This window comes from Marmota marmota, unplaced genomic scaffold (genome assembly GCF_001458135.2).
Source record: "Marmota marmota marmota unplaced genomic scaffold, marMar, whole genome shotgun sequence".
In the NCBI taxonomy this organism is placed as follows: domain Eukaryota; kingdom Metazoa; phylum Chordata; class Mammalia; order Rodentia; family Sciuridae; genus Marmota; species Marmota marmota.
The window spans coordinates 14852294-14872463 of record NW_026000185.1 but is presented as its reverse complement, the minus strand read 5'-3'; the positions used below and the strand labels follow the sequence as shown (position 1 = coordinate 14872463).

Here is a 20170-nt window from a genome sequence, read left to right as displayed (position 1 = left end):
TCCATAGTAGCATTATTCACAATAGACAAGACATGAAAACAACATATATGCCCACCAATTGTGGAATGGATAAAAGGACTGCTCCAAATACATAGTGAAATATTACTCAGACATACAAAGGAATTTGTAAATACTGATGTATGCTATACCATGGATAAACCTAAAAAGCATTAGGCTAAGTAAATGTAGACACAAAAGGTCAATTACTGTATGATTATATTTATATGAAATATCTCAAAGAAGTCAATCCACAGATAAAGAAGATTAGTGGTTTACTAGGGGCTTGGAATAGGAAAAAATGGGGGTAATTCCCTCATGGGTCAGGCTTTTATTTCTGTGGAATGAAAATTTATGGAATTTTGTATAGATGATGGTTGCACATTGTGAATGTAAACTGTGAATATGCTAAGTGCCACTACCTCTATTCTCTTTCAATGGTTAGTTTTATTTATGTGAATTTCATCTTAATTAAAAAAATTTAAATAAGAATAAGAAGCAAAGATTTCTGAGAACTGGAAAACACTTTGGCTTGGTTCACTTTGTGAGATGGAGAAAGTTATAGCATACTTTCAGAGACTGTATTTTGCAGCAAAGTTATCTACAATTTGAAGCAAAAGCTGTTAAAATGCAATGTTCAAGACAGAGCGACAAAATGCAATTCTGAAAAATGACATCACAATCAATGCCTATCTATTACCAAAGGTCTCTTCGTTGTACCATATATTACCTAGTATTGGTAAGGAAATGTGGAGGACAAGATGCAGATGCTTTCCTACTCGAAGTAAAGTAGTTCAGCTACTGAAAGGAAGCAAGAGGTGAAAAACTAGGATACAGGAAGTACAAAAAGTCCTCTCCTCACTAGGATCTAAGATAATTTAGATGAGAACTCCCTTTGTAGACTTTTATGTTTCCTCAAACTGCAGTCTTATCATTTGGGTGCAGAAAGGTTATAGTACTTACAGTTTTAATGTGGAGGTTCTGTATAAGATGTTGTGCAAATAGGAAGCTTTAAGATTATATTAAGAAAGGGCTAGCATTTGAGTATGGGTGGTATATAGTTGAGGAAGATTCTGCCCTTAACATTTTATTTGATTACAAATATTATGCAATAGGATCATGAGGACTATGGACTTTTGCAACACTAAAACTCACCAGAAGGAAAAAGTACCATGGTTGGGGCACGCCACTCTGCCCAGGAAAGACAGTTTCTACATACCAGGTAACAAGGCCATATAAAAAAGCATCAAGTAAAAGCATTCCCAACATATAGCCAAAGATGAGGTTATCATCAAGACTTGCTGGTTTCCAAAGGTTATGCCATTTAACACCAATCTCTGAAATAAAAAGAGATATTTATCATAGATGAATGCTCTGTGATTAAAATTGCAAAGAAATAAGTTTGATTTTCTAAATTTTGCCACTGTGACTTATCTGCTATTAACACTTCAGAAAAAGATGAAATTTGAAACAACAGTGGGTTTCTCCCTCCTCTCATCAAAACCTTAAAAAATAAAAAGAAATGACTGAAACAAAATAAATAACTGAAACAAAAATAAGAAATAAGAGAAGAGTCAGGGGAAAAGCAAACCTATTAGATTCTGTCCCTTTACTCTTCTCATGCTAAATTCTCTTTGAAATAACCATGAAGATATACAAATTTGGAAAAATATTCAACAGTACTAAGAGATGAATACTGATTACAGAGCAGAAGGAAAAAAAAGTAGTTCTGCTTAGCTATAGCACAGATGGAAAGGGAAAAAAAGCAAGCAAAAGAAACCAAGAAATTGTATTCTATTCTACCTTTTCTATCTCCAGACACAGGATAGCACAAGGAGAAGCATTAGGGCTTGCAATGAACCGCTCCTTCAAAGAGGCAAGACATAAAAATGATAATGGCCTGTAAAACTTATCTGTCCTTCAAATTTAGCTTTCTTTTTTCTGTAGACAATCACTTTGAGAAGAACTTCTATAAATATTATGTCTTTCAGAGAAAGGAAATAGTCTGAGAAAAAAGCATTTATGGGCTGGGGTGGAGCACTTGCCTAGCATGTGTGAGACACTGGATTCAATTCTCAGCACCACATATAAATAAAGGTCTACTGACAACAAAAAAGTATTTTTTTAAAAAAGCATTTAGTAGAATTAAAAATGATCATCAAAATAAAGCCATTCTAAGAGGCAATAAGCAGTAATTTAGAAACCACAGCAGGGGCGAAAAAAGACAGAACACAGACTTCAGGAAGTTTTCCATACTTGAGAAATCCTCCCACCCTATACCCTGCACACAATAGGTGTTCCTGAAAGATAAAATTTATTATAAAAGAAACAATAAGTAAATAATGTAAAATAAGCAATTGTGATAAAAATAACATTTAGAAAACTAAGAGTTTTCTAAAACTAAGAACACATCCTCTTTCAGAACAAACCAATGAAATATCACATCTAGGTAAATTAATGTGAGCTTTTAAATGCTTCATTTAAAAAGTAAGAATTATACAATCATCCACAAATAAAGTTATATGTATGTCTCCATACATATATATTTATATTTTTTTTTTCATTCTTCTGTCTGGCTACTCATTTGGAGGTTTTGTTCACAAATGAGAAAATTAAGTATCCTCAATTAAATCGATTAATCAATAAATACTACAAAAATCCCACTAAATTCCAACAGGATTTTTCACAGAACTAGACAAAGTGACCCTAAGTGGAAACCAAAGTAACAAGAGTAACTGAAAACTAGCAAGGTAGGACAAGAAACATATTAAGACTTGATACAAATAAAGAGATTTATATATATATATATATGAGAATATGATGTAAAAAAAGATGGAATTAGAGACCAGTAGAGAACAACAAACTATTCAATAAATGATTGTAATAGCTTGATTTTCATATTAAAAAACCTTATCTTTTTTTAAATTTTTAGATGAACACAATACCTTTATTTAATTTATTTATTTATTTATTTTTATGTGGTGCTGAGAATGGAGCCCAGTGCCTCACATATGCTAGGCAAATGCTCTACCACTGAGCCACAACACCAGCACTGTTGGTTCTTATCTCACAACAGAAAGATTAAATCTATGTTTAACAAAAAGCCAAATATAAAAATTAAATATTTTAAAAGTTTAGAAGTATAGTAGTATTATATTTGTGACTCTGGGTATGGAAGAATTTCTTGAATAAGATCTAGATAAACATTTGGGTCATTTTGATTACAAGAAATAAAAAAAAATTAGAAAAATGAGGCCATAAGCAAGTTAAATAAGCCACAGACTAAAGACTATTATTTATAATACCTACAAAATACATAGAAGATTCAAATCCCTTTATGTAACAAAAAAGAATTCTTTCCTCCACCCAAATGAAACACACTGATTTATCACTATTTACCTGGTGGAAAGGAAAAAGTAAAATAATTTGATGGTGTAAAGGACATAAAAATATGAAATAATCACCTATCATGAGCCTAGATTAGTTAGTAAATCTATTTCTCCTTAACTGACATTGTGCACCCCACGAAGATAGAAATATAAGTATCATTTTGGAAAAGAGGTCCATTTTAGAAAGAAATAAAAGGAAAACCATATCTCTACACTTCAACTAAGAGAAGAGTGAAAGTAAGCTGGAGAGGACAAGCACATGGGTTTTAGGTTTTCTTGTCTTAGGGGTATCCTAGAGGAAGGTTCCAAATAGATCAATTAGAAGTAGCTAACACTACTAAAGTAGTGCTCCTTTCTCCTAATACTTTCAAAGCAGCATTGAGAGGTTATAGAAATATGTAAGTGTTTGTGAAGGCCAAAGAGGCTCAGTGAGGGCCAGTGAAAAACAGAGAAATGGATGAGAATAAGGTTTGGGAAAGTGGCCACAACCATGTTCTGGAATAGATGGGGGTATTATTATGTTTTGTCAATGGACCACACATACTCAGTCATACTTCAGTTAGCAGTATCCATATAGCAGCTTGGGCTAAGCATTGTACTACAAAGGCAAAAGATCTAGAGGATACCACATAGAGTTGAGGACCTGCTTCTCCCCAACTATAAGGACCTGCTTCTCCCACATATATCCCAGTAATCTTGAAGAATACATGAGGAGACAATTTTAAAAAATGACTTATTCAGAACCTCAATAAACTACTGGATTTGACTTAAAATTACATATAATTTCTTCACCCCTAGAGTGAAGAAAGTAAAGAAAAATTAGTTATAGAAAATAAATAAGATATATACATTTGCTTTTTATTGTCAGATTAGTGTAATGCATTATTTGAAAAGATTTGAAAAACTCATGTACTGTTGGTGAGAGAATAAACTGTATATATATAATATCAATAAAAATTAAGCTATAAATACTTTATGATAGCATTTTTATAGCTTAGTTTTGCTTTTTTTGTTGTTGTTTTAATTTTAAGGAAGGATTCTTGCTATGTTGCCAAGGCTGTTCTCCAACTCTTGGCCTCAACTGATCCTCCCACCTCAGCCTCTTGATTACCTGGAAGTACAGCTGAGTGCCACTGCACCCAGTTTAATTTCACTTTTTATTTTTGGACTGGGAATCAAACCCAGGACTCATGCATGCCAGACAAGCACTCTACCATGAGCCACATCCTGGGTCCCTAGCTTAGCATTTTTATTTTTCATGCATGTGTACTGTTATTGTTAATGAGAAAAAACTGGAGCCTATCTAAATATGCCTTTATAGAGAACTAGTTATTTAATCTATCCATTTTAAAGGAACATTAAACAACTTCGTAAAAAACATGAAGAAAATCTTTTTTTAAAATATTTTTTAGTTGTAGATAGATACAATACCTTCATTTATTTATTTTATGTGGTACTAAGGATTGAACTCAGTGCCTTACACATGCTAGGCAAGCACCCTACCACTGAGCCACAACCCCATCCCAAAGCACATCTCTTTTTAAAAATTTTTATTTATTTTTTTAGTCATACATGACAGTAGAATGCATTTTGATATATAATACATACATGGAATGTACATACATCAATCATATTGTCTATTCTATTCTGCTGCCCTTCCTATCCTCCCTACTCCTCTCCTCCTCTCCCATCCCCAAAGTACATCTTAATTGAAAAAGGTTCAGAATATATTACAAGTGAAGGAAGCAAGTGATAGAATAGAAATTCTAAAATAATTTTATCTGTGAGTGTAACAGGCAGTTTACTGTTGGATATTTTGACTTTATATACTTCTGATTTTTTTCATAGTTCACATAATTGTCTTTACAATAAATAAATGAATACAGGGAAAAATAAACACATATTCTTACCTTCTCATCTCCTGTCCCTACCACCCACCACTCCACTGCAACACCTTCCTAAGAACTGAATCAGGAAGGCCAATGTTGTAATGCAACACTCACCTTTGATTTCCAACTTGACCAGAAGATTAATTCCCAGTGCCAGTGCAACATTTGAGCTGAGACAGGCAGCCACTTTGTTACTAACAGATATGGCTCCATAGTGTTGAAAGATGAAGTTAAATGGAAAGAAACTGGCAAAAAACATCAGGTGTCCAGCAGAAGCAGCCAAATGGGCTGCAAACAAGGAGAACATTATCAGTTTAAGGCAATCAGAAAAATAATAAATCAAAACTTTTGTTTTGGTACCAGGGATTAAACCCAGGGGACTTAAGCACTAAGTGAAGTCATATCCCCAGCTCTTGTTGTTTGTTTGTTTGTATTTTTTATACCTTTATTTTATTTATCTATATTTATATGGTGCTGAGGACTGAACTCAGTGCCTCACACACGCTAGGCAAGCACTCTACCACTGAGCCAGCACCCCCAGCTCTTTTTTCTATTTTACTTAGAGAAAAGATCTTGCTGAGTTGCTTAGGGCCTTGCTATGTTGCTGAGGCTAGCTTTGAACTCACAATCCTCCTGCTTCAACTTCCCTAGAAGGTATGCACCACTGAGGCAGACACAACTTTTTAAACTACAACAGAGTATTAAGCTATACATTCTAAAAGGAGAGGAAATTTATCTTCCTTTTTCACTTTTCTATCACCAGAATATAATATACAATATATGCTCAGTAAATGTGTTGAGCTTTGCAAAATGATAGAGTGGAAGTAAGTGACAAATCTCAACTCTTCCACAGTTTGGAATCAAAGCAGTGAGAGAACATCCAATTTGAGAGGGAGGTGGAAGACAAGAGGGAATTCACTGAGACAAAATACTGACAGTTACTGATCTAGAAGGACTGGGAAATTGTGGTTACTGGAACAGAAAATATGAAAGCATTTGCTAACTCCAAATCTGTACCTGCAGCACCAGGGCAGGTCTGGGAGAAGGAGTTACAACATTAGAAAGAGGGCGAGGCAAAGTGACAAGCTTACTTCAGAAACAGCAGTGGAAGAGAAAGTAAAACTGAGTTAACCTGGGGCAGGAGCTACATAGCCTTTGGTGAGAATGCCCAGTTTCTCTCAGCTTGTTAGGGAAACCATGTTCTGCAGCTCTGAAAGCAATTAATTCTCTACTTTGAAATGGGCCCTTTGAGTAACCTGTGTGTTGCAATTACTGTGAGCTGAAGGCTGCCAAGCCATCTTCTGTTCCCACTGCTGACGAAAAGACTGGGGTGGAATGGAACATAGAGAATGACACTTCCAGGGAATGCAGTGTTAAGGGAGCGGACTCAGTGGATGGCTGTAGCTGACCCAGAAGCTGATGTAGGGCATGCCAGTGCACCCCAGAGGCCGCCAACTACCACACATACCACATGTGTTGCAGCTAAATACTTCTGACCTTCTAGATGGCAATTAGGTATCCAGATATACCAAGTAGAGGTGGAAGCCTCTTAGGTTTGTACAGGAGTGTGTGGATATACACCAAGACCTACATTCTACAGTTTTTGAAGCAAAAAGCTAAAGTAGATGGGGAAAAACTAAATATATAACAGGGAAATAGTTGGTGTGGTTGCTACTTCGACTCTCAGAGAAACTTAAAAGGTCAAGCAAAGGAGGCATGGACACTAACTATGCCTCTCAAAATCTGATGGAATCCATATGTAACAAAATGAAATTAAACCCCTATCTCTCACCCTGCATGAAACTCAACTCAAAGTGGATCCAAGACATAGGCACTAGAACAGAGACCCTGCACCTAATATAAGAAAAAGTGGGTCCAAATCTTCATGTTGGCTTAGGATCTGTTTTCCCTTAGTAAGACCCCTAAAGTGCAAGAAGTAAGATCAAGAATCAATAAATAGGATGGATTCAAACTAAAAAGCTTCTTTTCAGCAAAGGAAACAATAATGTGAAGAGAGAACCTACAGATGGGAGAAAATCTTTACCACATGCACCTCAGATAGAGCATTGATCTCCAGAATATATAAAGAACTCGGAAAACAACACCCAAACCACAAATAACACAATTAATAAATGAGATAAGAAACTGAACACACATTTCATAGAAGAATACAATCAATCAACAAATCAAAAATAAAAAAACTGTTCAATATCTCTAGCAATTACAGAAATGCAAAGTAAAACTACACTAAGATTTCATCTCACTCCAGTCAGAATGGCAATTATCAAGAACACTAGCAGTCTTAAGTGCTGGTGAGGATGTGGGGAAAAAGGTACACTCACACATGTGCTAGTGGGACTGTAAATTGGCACAAACACTAGGGAAAGCAGTATGGAGATTCCTCAGAAAATGTGCAAAGGAACCACCATTTGACCCAGCTATCCTACTCCTTGGTTTATACCCAAAGGACTTAAAATCAGTATACTACAGTGACACAGCCACATTAATGTTTATAGAAGATCAATTCACAATAGCTAAACTATGGAACCAACCTAGATGGACTTCAACAGATGAATGGATAATGAAAATGTGGTACATATGACTTAAGAAACTCATGAAAAGTATAACACTCTTTTATGCTATAATATACTACTATACTATAATATACCCACTTGTACCTATTTTATAATATGTCCACTTATACCCATTTTCAATGTTCTTTTCTTCGTATGGTTATAAAGTTTTTGTTATCATTTCCTTTCTGTTCAGAAAATCTGCTTTATTTCTTCTTTAAGGGTAAAAATGAAAGCAAATCATTATCTTTGTTTTCCATCTCCTGAGAATGTCTTTATTTCCCATTCAATCCTGGAGAACAGTTTTGCTGAATATAGAATTCAAAGTTGGTAGTTCTTTTCTTTTGCACTTGAAAACATGCTATTTCCTTCTTGCATCAGATGAGAAACTTGTCATTACAAATGATGTTCCTCTATAAGTAACACATGGTTTTACTCTGGCTGCTTTGTAGTTTTTTTAAATTGTCTTTAGTTTTCAGAATTTTAACTATGATATGCCTTGACATGAATTTCTTCAGGTTTATCCCAACTGGTGTTTGCTAAGCTTCCTGAGACTACAGGTCTGTCCTTCCACCAGCTTTGGCACATTTTTAGTTATTAATGCTTTGAATATTTTTTCAGTCTCACATATTTTTCTGCTGTCTTTTTGAGATTCCAATGTATGAATGTCCCTTATCCTTGAGAAATAATCCATTTTTTCTCAATATTGTTTCTCTATTTTTTTGTATTGCATAAATTCTACTGGTGTTTCCTCAGTTCCACTCCCTCTTTATTCTATTCAGTTTTTTTCTTTTTGGTTTTTCAAGCCTGTATATTTAGTTCTTTATTATAACTTCTTTGCTGAGATTCTCATTTTTCAGTTATATCAAGAGAATGCATTTAAAAATGACAACTTAGGAAGGATCAAGATATTCTTTCTTTTATCCATATTCCCATTTTTTTATTCTACTTTTTCTTCATCTTTGAAAAATACATATTTATTCTTATAATTTTACCCTCACATTAATTGCTTTCTTCTACACTTATTTATTAGTTAGCCTTGATTTATCTTAAGTGGGATTCAAGTACATGTGGTCTCAAGTTGATTAGGTTTTACAGTTGCCAATTTACTCATATCTTGGTTTTCAACCCTTTTCGCTTGTTCTTCACCTTTCTTCCCCCACTAACAGCCAAATTTTCTTGTTTCCACTTTCTCTTTTTCTTTATCACTCTCAATCTTTTATTCCTTCTTGTTTATGGTTATATCTGCTACCTACTTCCTGTATCTCCTCTGGTCATTTTCTTTTAAATATTAAAACTTTCTCCCACCTCTCCACCCTATTTTCTCTTAAGAAGCTATAATCCCACTGAATAACAGAATTATATAATTTAAGCAATTCATACACCATTCATATTGAGGTGATTATTACATAATGTCGAATGCCAGAGTTCACAATTATGTATTGTACTGATGTTGGTCATTGATCCCTATTGATCCTATAGAGGTGGTAATTAATGTAACAGACATCAAAGTATGCTCCAGATATTTATCTTTATACTAACTAACATTTATCTTTATACTAACAGTAAGGCCACTCCTATCTTTCCCCCACCAGGAGAGGTTGGAAAGTGACTAGAATACTTTAAGATTACACAGTAGAGAGTTTGCTAATGAGAAATTCTTACAACCTAGCCAAACAAACCTAGCCACCCTCCATCCTTGACATCTACAAAAACAAAGAAATTCTGGAACTTAAAAAAAAGAAAAACCTTAGGTCCATTTGACTTGTAAAATTATTTGGCTGGATAAGTCAAATTGACCTAATATGACACCTACAGAATATTTCACTCCAAAACCACTAAATTCACCTTCTTCTCAGCAGCTCATGGAAAATTCTCCAAAATAGACCATATCGTATGTCACAATATAAGTCTTAGAAAATACAAAAAGATTGATATAATCCTCATGCATTCTAATGGACCATAGTGGAATAAAATTAGAAATCAACAGCAAGAAAAATAACAGAAACCACAAAATCCACTGAGATTAAACAATATTCTTTCAAAAGAAGAACTGATCAAAGAATAAATGAGAGAAGAAATCAATAAATTCTTAGAAACAAATGAAAACAAAGATAAAACATTTCATACTCTTTGGGACAATATGAAAACAGAATTAAGAAGGAAAATCTTTAGATTGAGTGCCTAATATTAAAAAAAAACTAGAGAGATTCCAAATAAATAAGCTTATACTCTACCTCAAACCCTTAGAAAAAGAACAAACAACCTCAAGGTCAATGGAAGGCAAAAATATTAAGAATCAGAGCTGAAATTAATGAAATTGAGAATAAAACAGAGTCTGTTTGGTCACTGCCCATATAACCTGACCCATAACATAACCACTCTGAAAACAGTACAGATTTCTCAAAAAATTAGGAATGGAACCACTGTTTGACCTAGTTATCCTACTCCTCAGTATATACCCAAAGGACTTAAAATCAGCATACTACAATGATGTAGTCACATCAATGTTTACAGCAACTCTATTCACAATAGCTAAGCTCTGGAACCAACCTAGATGCCCATCAACAGATGAATGGATAAAGAAATTGTGGTACATATGCCACAAAGAAGAATGGCTTTATGACATTTGCCAGCAAATGGATGGATGTGGAGAGTATCATGCTAAATGAAATAAGATACACCCAAAACATCAAAGGTCTAATGTTCTCTCTGATATGTGGATGCCAACCTACAACAAGGCGGGTGGCAAAGAACAGAAGTTCATTGGATAACAAAGGGGAATGAGGGGAAGGGAGAGGGGATAGGAAAAGGAAAAACAGTGGAATGAATCTAATATAACTTTGCTATGTATGTAAATACACACACACACACACACACACACACACACACACACCCCACAGTGAATCCCACTATCCTGTACACCCACACGATGGCATTATGACAATGATAAGAGGTACTATTTAGACAACAATAACCTGTGTTCCAATCCCTTGCACGCAAACTGGAAGGGAAAAAGATTTAAGGCACTTTTTTTTTTTAAATATGCCAGACTGTCTGATCCCTCTCCTGGTATAAAATTTGTTATGTAAATTAAATGTGCAGATAACATGCTCACCCAAAAAGTAACAACTTCATTTGCAAGTACCTTCCAGAAAAAGAAAACAGAACCTGCTCTGCTGATGGTCTCCTAGAAAAGAATAAGGCCTTTAGGTCAAAGGGACCCTGAGAAAAATTATCAATGTTATCTTAACCAAGATTTTATTTTAGGAGAAAATAACTTGGAGAGGGGGACATATACTGATGTGATGGAATCAAACCAAAAAGCTTCTGCAGTTGGGCAATCGCACATGCCTATAATCCCAGCAGCCTGGGAGGCTTAGGCAAGAGGTTCACGAGTTCAAAGCCTTAAGAGAGAAACATTAATGAGGATTATGGGAACTCACTCTCCTCTGGACAATGTTTAAAATGTTAATTGAGTCTGTTTTTCCAGATATCCTACTCTGCCTATCCTGCCTGTTTAAAAAAAAGTCACACTGATGAGTAACAATTTGTGCAAGGCTTGAGAGCTATAAAATATTAAAGTGTGATGTCCATTACTTTTAGGATTTTTGTTTGTTAGAGAAACAGATAACTTACAATTTTAACCAGGTTTGATTTTTCATGAATAAACCGAATATATGTGAAAATATATGTATATATATGTATATATACCTGAAACTAAATATGTTTTTCCTAAGCCTTATCTAAATGTTCTATAAAAGTTTATTAAATAAAAGTTCATATAGGTTTAATCAATAAGTGCTATCTTTTATATATTGCACCTGGCATAAAAGGGCCACACTGCCATTTGAAAAACTGGCTTATATCTGTCTGCTTTTTAAGCCTAGTTCTGATCATTAACACTATTCCCTAAATGTATAGAGATTTAAGGCTATCCTTTGATTTTTTCTAGTACTGCTAAATTCTGCAAACCTGTATGATCTATGAATTCTGAATTTTACTGTGAAAAATTAAACATAGTTAAGATAAAAAAACATATTAAGAAGATAATGATAAACCATAATCAAGTGCACTTCATCCCAGGGATGTAAAACTGTTTCAACATATGCAAAATCAATAAATGTAATTCACTACTTAAATACAAGAACAAGAATCATATTTTCATCTTGATAGATGCAGAAAAGACCTCTGATAAAATTCAGCACTCATTCTTGTTAAAAACATTGAAGAAATAGGATAAAAGGAACTTGCCTCAACATTTATAAAGAGTATATATGACAAGCCCATAGCCAACACCATATTGAATGGAGAAGAACTGAAAGCATTTCCTCTAAAATCAGAAACAACAAAAGGATGTGCACTCTCACCACTTCTATTCAATATAGTTCTCAAAACTAGCCAGGGCAATCAGGCAAGAGAAGGAAATTAAAAGGATACAAATTAGAAAGTAAGCCAAAGTATCATTGTTTGCTGATGACATGATCCTATTCCTATAAGGCCCCCCCAAATCCACCAGAACACTTCTAGAGCTGATAGATGAATTTAGCAAAGTAGCAGGAGGTAAGATCAACACTCAAAAATCAATAGCTTTTCTATACTCCAATAATAATAAAACTGAGAAAGAAATCATGAAAGCCATCCCTTCATAAAAAAAAACAACCCTTGGAATTAATCTAACCAAGGAGGTGAAAGATTTCTACTATGAAAACTACAGAACACTGAAGGAAGAAATTGAAGAGAACCTCAGATCTACCATGTTGCTAGACAGGCAGAATTGTCAAAATACCCATACTGGGCTGGTGTTGTAGGTCACTGGGAGAGCACTTGTCTAGTCTATGTGAGGTACTGGTTTCAATTCTCAGCACCATGCATAAATAGATAAATAAATAAACAAACAAATTTTAAGAAATGGCCATACTACCAAAAGCAATATACCCATTCAATGTAATCCCCATCAAAACACCAATGACATTCTTCACAGAACTAGGAAAAAACCATTCTAAAATTCATTTGGAAAAATAAGAGACCCAGAATAGCCATAACAATCTGAACAAGAAAAGTGATACATAATACCTGATCTTAAATTATACTATAGAGCTATGGTAGCAAAAACAGCATGGATTTGGCATCAAAATTCACATGAAGAATAATGGAATAAAACAGAAGACAAATTTTTACAGTCATATGATACTTGACAAAGGGGAAAGATAACCTTCTTAATCAATGGTGTAGAGGAAAAAAAACTAGACCCTTATATCTCACCTTGCAAAAAAGTCAACTCAAAATGGATCAAGGACCCATGAATTAGACACAGGACCAACACTTTGACATGTAGGCACAGGCAAAGACTTTCTCAATAGGACCCCTAAAACTCAGAAAATAATGCCAAGAATTAATACATGTGATGGAATCAAATTAAAACGCTACTGCAGCTGGGCACAATGGCACATGCTTATAATTCCAGTAGCCGGAGAGCCTTAGGCAAGAGTTTCATGAGTTCAAAAGCCAGCCTCATAAACTTAGCAAGACCCTAAGCAGCTCAGTGAGACCCTGTCTCTAAAGAAATTATTTTTTTTAAAGGGCTGGTGATGTTGCTCAGTGGTTAAGTGCCCCTAGATTCAATCTCTGGTACCAGAAACAAAAAACAAAAACCTTCTGCGCAGCAAAGGAAATGATGAAGAGAGTGAAAGAGTGAAGAGAGAGCCTACAAAATGGGAGAATATCTTTGCCAGCTACTGCACTGACAGGGGATTAATATCCAGAATATACTGTGGTGAGCCGTTCTAATTAGACCGTGGCCACCATTAGAAGATGGCGCCGGCTTCCACTGTGGCCTGTGATAAACAACTCCTAATATGGAGAATTGGCACGCAATCCCTTCCCACCCTATGAGAAAGGTCCACGTGGCAGCTTGGGATTGGTATGCGGGAGGCTTTATTAGGCTGTGCTTGGGCGGGGTCACTAGAAGAAGATACATGAATCAAGGCCTGAATAAACTGCTGAAAGAAGATTCCTGAGTTGCGTCTTCCTTGCGGGCAAGGGGTCACGACAATATACAAAGAACTTGAAAATCTCAATGCAACAAACAAACCCCCAAAGCACCATCAAATAGTCCAATCAACAAATGGGCAAAAGAACTAAGCAGAAACTTTTCACAAAAGGAAACACAAATGTTCAAGAAGTGTGTGTGTGTGTGTGTGTGTGTGTGTGTGTGTGTATAAAAGCTCCACATCTCTAGCAATTAGGAAAATGTAAATCAAACTACACTAAGATTTCATCTCACTCCAGTCAGAATGGCAATTATCAAGAACAAAAAAAAAATTAATAAATGCTCGTGAGGATATGGGGGGAAAGGTTCACTTTTACATTGCTGGTGGGATTGCAAATTAGTACAACCATTTGGAAAACCAGGAATGGAATCCTCATATGACTCACCTATCCTACTCCTCAGTATTTATCCAAAAGATCTAAATCAGCATGTTATAGTGTTACAGTCACCTCAATGTTTACACCAGCACAATTCACAATAAACAATTATGAAATCAACCCAGATGTCCACTGATTGATGGACAGATTAAGAAAATGTGGTATATATACATAATGGAGTTTTATTCAACTTTAAAGAAGAATGAAATAATTATATTTGCTGGTAAATGGAGAAAATCATGCTAAGTGAAATAAGCTAGACTCAGAAAATTAAGATTCGATGTTTTCTCTCATATGTGTAAGCTAGAGCAAAACAATGCAAAAGAGGGTGATTGGGGAGGGGATCAGATATCATAAAGATACAGGAAAGATCAGTGGAGGAGAAAGAGGAAGAGAATGAGTACGATAAAGAAAAGAAGGAAAAGGGGAAGATAAGTGGAATTAATTTAACAAAATCATGCTATATTCATATATAAAGGTATCAAAGGGAATTCATCTTTATGTATATGTAGAAAAAAGGAAGTTTAGTAGAATAGACGGGGCGGGGGAGAATAAGGAAAGAGAGGCCAGAGTAAAAGGGGAGGAGAATTGGGGATTGAAATCAAATTCCTTACATGTATGATTTTATCAAAATGAATCCAATTACTGTGTATAAACAGGATGCTCTAACAAAAAATGGCTTATCAGGTAAACACAATATCTGCTTCATCTCAGTGTTGATGTCTGTTGAGTGTAATTTTCCATTTTTTATTGTGGTTTTTCAGATTCTTTCTACAGTTAATATCTGGGCACAAGAACATTTCACTGAGCAGATTTATATCTTGTAACTGGTATATCAGATGATTTATACTTAATTACTGAAAATTAGCTTAAGTCTGCCATAATATACATATTTTCTGACTCCTTTGGGTTTAGTTCCTATTTTTTCTTTCCTGTCAGTTATTTGAACATATTTCTAAGAAAATGTCTTAAGTAGACAATCTGGGGCTATTTGGCCACACATACTATTCTTAAGTGAGTTTTCACAAGGAACCAATGTGGCTTTAGATAATACAAAATCCTATTACATGCTAAGTGCACAAAGAAGATGTCAAATAAATAAATAAATTCAGCTATCCCTCTACTTTCAAAAGCAATTTAAAACAACTTTTTACAGGAAGCATTTTTTTTAATTTCAAATTGTCAAAACTTTATATATACATTGGGAAATGTTAATTCTTAATGCTCTTTCAAATCTGCCAACTCAATTCATATGCAACTCATTTTCTATGTTAGAATGTAAGCCAAGGCTACACATGAGGTAGCTGGAAGAAACTCCAAATATATTTTGGCAAACTGAAACAAACAAAAATTATGTTACAGAAGATGCTTACTTACCTTTATTGAAAAATGTGCTAACCATAAAGCTAAAGAATATTGAAGCAATGGCATAACACACAAGGAAGATAAAGATGAAACTATAGTCACTATAGCGCAATATTGGCTCATCTGTAATCTACAAAACAAATACAACATCAGATAAGGTACACAATAACTAGCATCATACAAACACAAGGAAAAAAGAAAAAAAATTATGTCTCTAATGAAACCAATCATCCACTCAGTTTTTGAAACTTAATGAGACAGGAAGTTATATGACTCATTTCTTACAAAAGAGTGTAAGACTTGCTGAGAGACTCAGCAGCATGAGTTTCCACAGTGGAATCAATAAAAAAAACATTTAATTTTCCTGTCACCTTGAGACCAATCAGACCACAGCATGATTACTCTTTTCCTCTCACAGGAGGAATCAATTTGCAGGCTGCAATTAACCGTAACTAAGTTGTCTACTAGAGTAGCTATTAACCATATGTAGCTATAAAGCATCTGAAATGTAGCTAGTGTGAGGAACAGAATTTTTAGATTTATTTTAAAAAATTATTTTAGATTTAAATACATGAAAGCAGAGTCAAATAAAGAGCAAATATTTCTAATAAAAATGTCAGAATTGGGGCTGGGGTTGTGGCTCAGCAGTACAGTGCTTGCCTTGCAAGTGTGAGGCATTGGGTTCAATCCTCAGTACCACATAAATAAATAAATAAAATAAAGAAGGTAATATAAAAAATGTCAGAATTGAGATACACAATAACTACAGAAGTGGATTTTGAAGACATACTAAAAAGAATATCAAATATATCATTTGGTATTGGGAAGTGAAAGATCAAATTTATGTTTTTATGTATGCATAAATGTACCACAATGAAACTCATCATTCTGTATAATAAATACACACCAATAAAAAAGAAAAAAAACTACAAAAAAATGCATCATTAATTTTTAAGTTACATGTTGAGAGAATATTTTATAAATATTGAGTTTAAAAATTATTAAAATAATTTCACAATTTTTTTTCTTTTTAAAAATTTTAGTCATTGAAAACTTAGTATTACATGATTCATTATTTTTCTACTGAACAGCATGCAAACAGATACTTGCCTTGGTAAAAAATAACACACAAATCAAAGTTATAATAATAATATATAAAAGGAAGAACGTGAAAAAATAAGCAGCCCAGATGATCCAGTTTCTAAGTCCAATTATGAGCTGGTACTCCTGTAGGAAAGTCAACATATAACAAGTATTACTTACGTCTACAATTCACATTTCTTTTATGTACCCTCTTCTAATTCCCATAAAATGTTATATAATTGGCTATCAAGGTCTCCATTTTAAGAATAACAAAAAAATCAAGAGTATAGATCAAAATCAGGAAGTAAGGGCGGTGCTGGCATAAAAAAAAGTATTTTTCCTGAGTTTAGAGATCTTTTTTCGGCACTATACCTGGTATTAGATCGAATTGAAAAACATTTCAAATTAAACTTTAAAATACTGAGATAAATACTCTTTTATATTATATTCAACTTCAAGGAACATTAAAGAAAGGTTGCTTTTGGGTTTTTAGTACTTGAGTATAATATTCACACAGGCACATGTGTGTTATATATCTTTCTTTGTGTTCTCTGTGGTTTGTGGTTTGATATATGTCATTAATTTTGGAAAATTCTTTGCCATTATTTCTATTTTTAAGTGTTACTGTAGTTTTTTTATACCTTTATTTATTTTTATGTGGTGCTGAGGATCGAACCCAGTGCCTCACACATGCTAGGCAAGTGCTCTACCACTGAGCTATTACCGCAGCCCTTGCCATTGTTTCTTAAGATACTTCTTTTGCTGTTTTTCCATCTCCTTTTTGAAATTCCAATTACGCATGTTATACCACTGACACTGTCCTATATCTTTTGGATATCTTATTTTGGATTTTTACATTTTGTTTTCTATTTGCATTTCAATTTGTGCAATTTCTTCTTTTTATACTAAAAAATAAAGATTTTTATTAAGCATTGTAAGTTGTATTCAATAGCCTCCAACACATCCCACCACAATCCACTGACAGTCAATCAGACTCAATAGCAGTTCATTCTTCACAATCTATGGGTTAGGCCAGAACTCTCTTCAACTTACAGAAAGATCCTACTTAGCTCTTGTGGGTGGTGGCTAGGGAATTACACCTCATTTCTGATCAGTAATATGATGAAAAGCATCAGAAGTATATGAGAACGATAAGAAGTGATTCTGATTCAAAGTACTTTGTTTGGAAACATTAAAATGGTAAGTATACCTGCTTCTACTAAATTCATGATGGGAAAGTGCTCAAGAACAAGCAATTTATTTCCTGCTACAGAAGGGCTATGGTTTTCTTTTCTTTTCTTTTTTTAAGATCAATTTGTACTCAGTACCTCAATTCTTTCTTCATCTTGGTCAAATCCTCAAATGAACCTGTCAAAAGCATTTTTCACTCCATTTGTTTTTTATTTTTGTCAATTCCCTTGATTGTTTCTCATAATTTCTTTGCATAGTCCTTCATGTTATTTACTGTGCAAAAAAGAGTTACCAGAAAAGGCCTAAGATTGCTGTTATTAGAAAGTTATGTTTGTAAGTCTGGTCCTTGGCTGGTACACAGGAATTTGACTACTAAATTATTCCCTACATTAGTAGGAAACTTTTGCTAATAGATAAAGGTGACTAGCTATGTCAAAAATGGCTGTACAAAGGATATGGTTTATGCTGTATATCTGCTTTCTAGAAGTTTGGAATTTTGATGTTTGTTAGGCAAAAGATGCCAACATGACCAAGTCCCATTTGAAAGCTTAGGTGTTGAGTATATAAGGACTTCTCACAAATATGTGACTGGATTTTCAATGCTGGGACAATAGTGCACTCTATATGATCTTGTGAAGAGTCACATGAGAAAGGCTGCAAGCAGATTCCTCCAGACTTTGTCTGTATCTTTTTTTCTATATGACCTAGGTATGTATCTTTACTAACCACTGAAATAAATCCCGGTTATGGGTATAACCATAATCAGAATCACAAGAGTCTTTATAGTGAATCTCAGAAGTTAAAAGTTGACCTTGAAGAATCATTGCTTTTATAATATCATTCATGCTTATTTTAAATTCCGTATCTGCTATTTCCAACATCTATGTCTTCACTGAATCTTATTCAAATGATACGCTTTTTGTTTTCTGTTGAAACTCAGACATATTGTTCAGGGAAATAGTGAGATAAACAGACTATTAGTATAAAAATTCAGGTTAATTTAACCAGGAGTTGGGTCATATTTGAAGCTCACTATTGTTCTAGGTATGAGAGACTTCAAGTTCCTCTAGTAATATTTTGTTTTATTTTTCTCCTTGATCTGGGATTTTCCTTTGCATTACCCCAGATATTATTGGTCTCTGAAGTTTTCTGGCATAGAAAATTGATAAGTGGCATCAATACTCATTCTTTTGGATTTGCTACTGCTGGAATGTAGAAACTACCCATCAGTGTTGAATAATACAGCTCTAAATAAAAAGGTATCCACAGGCCTAAAAAACTTTTTTACAGAAACTTTATCAGAGTTAAGTGGGATTACCTTCAATCTTTCTTCCTTTTCTTGCACAACGTACTGCATGATGGAAAGTACAACTGGAGAAAACGTGAGTATAAATATCAAAGGGAGAAAAGGACTGGAGACCCAAAGTAATCCATGATAAGGATGAGCTGGGAATGGAAATCTCTGCACAAAGATGGTAATGCCATCAAACAGACTTTTTCCAAGATTGCTCTCGTGGTACAACATGATGGCCTTATCTAAAGCATGTTGTATAACCAGGAACCCTTCTTTGATGTACCCTATATGATAAAACAACAATTGTCAAGCAAAACAGACTAAGGAGCAGGATCAGCTGAGATACAAGAATAAGACAGTTTGAATAAGTCATAGATTGTCAAATTCAGAATCTATTTAACTTTTTTTTTAAAGAGAGAGAGAGAGAGAGAGAAAGAGAATTTTTTAATATTAATTTTTTAGTTTTTCAGTGGACACAACATCTTTATTTTTATTTTTACATGGTTCTGAGGATAGAAACCAGTGCCCCACACATGCCAGACTAGCACTCTACAGCTTGAGCCACATCCCCAGCCCCAAATTTAACTTTTTTTTTTTTAAACCATGAATTGAACACAGGAGTGCTTAACCACTAAACCACACACTCAGCCCCTTTTCTTTAAAAGATGTTTTAAGTTGTAGATAAAATACCTTTATTTTATTTTTATTTTTTTTATTTTCTTTTTTTAAATTTTTTATGGTTGGTTGTTCAAAACATTACATAGTTCTTGATATATCATATTTCACACTTTGATTCAAGTGGGTTATGAACTCCCATTTTAACCCCATATACAGATTGCAGAATCACATCAGTTACACATCCATTGATTGACATATTGCCATACTAGTGTCTGTTGTGCTCCGCTGCCTTTCCCATCCTCCACCCTCCCCTCCCCTCCTCTCTCTCTACCCCCTGTCTCT

At 34.4% G+C, this 20170-nt stretch overlaps 1 protein-coding gene across 1 annotated transcript in view; it reads right to left on the bottom strand.

Moving 5' to 3' along the window:
* LOC107146541 (phospholipid-transporting ATPase ABCA3-like) overlaps window positions 1-20170 on the bottom strand; it is a 139150-nt gene that overhangs the window by 82648 nt on the left and 36332 nt on the right. The window contains exons 5-9 of the mRNA XM_015490639.2: window positions 19235-19494; window positions 16753-16869; window positions 15655-15772; window positions 5390-5563; window positions 1153-1334 (exon numbers count right to left, since the gene is read on the bottom strand). Of these exons, the coding sequence (XP_015346125.1) occupies window positions 1153-1334; window positions 5390-5563; window positions 15655-15772; window positions 16753-16869; window positions 19235-19494 (851 nt within the window). The remainder of the gene's footprint in view (window positions 1-1152; window positions 1335-5389; window positions 5564-15654; window positions 15773-16752; window positions 16870-19234; window positions 19495-20170) is intronic.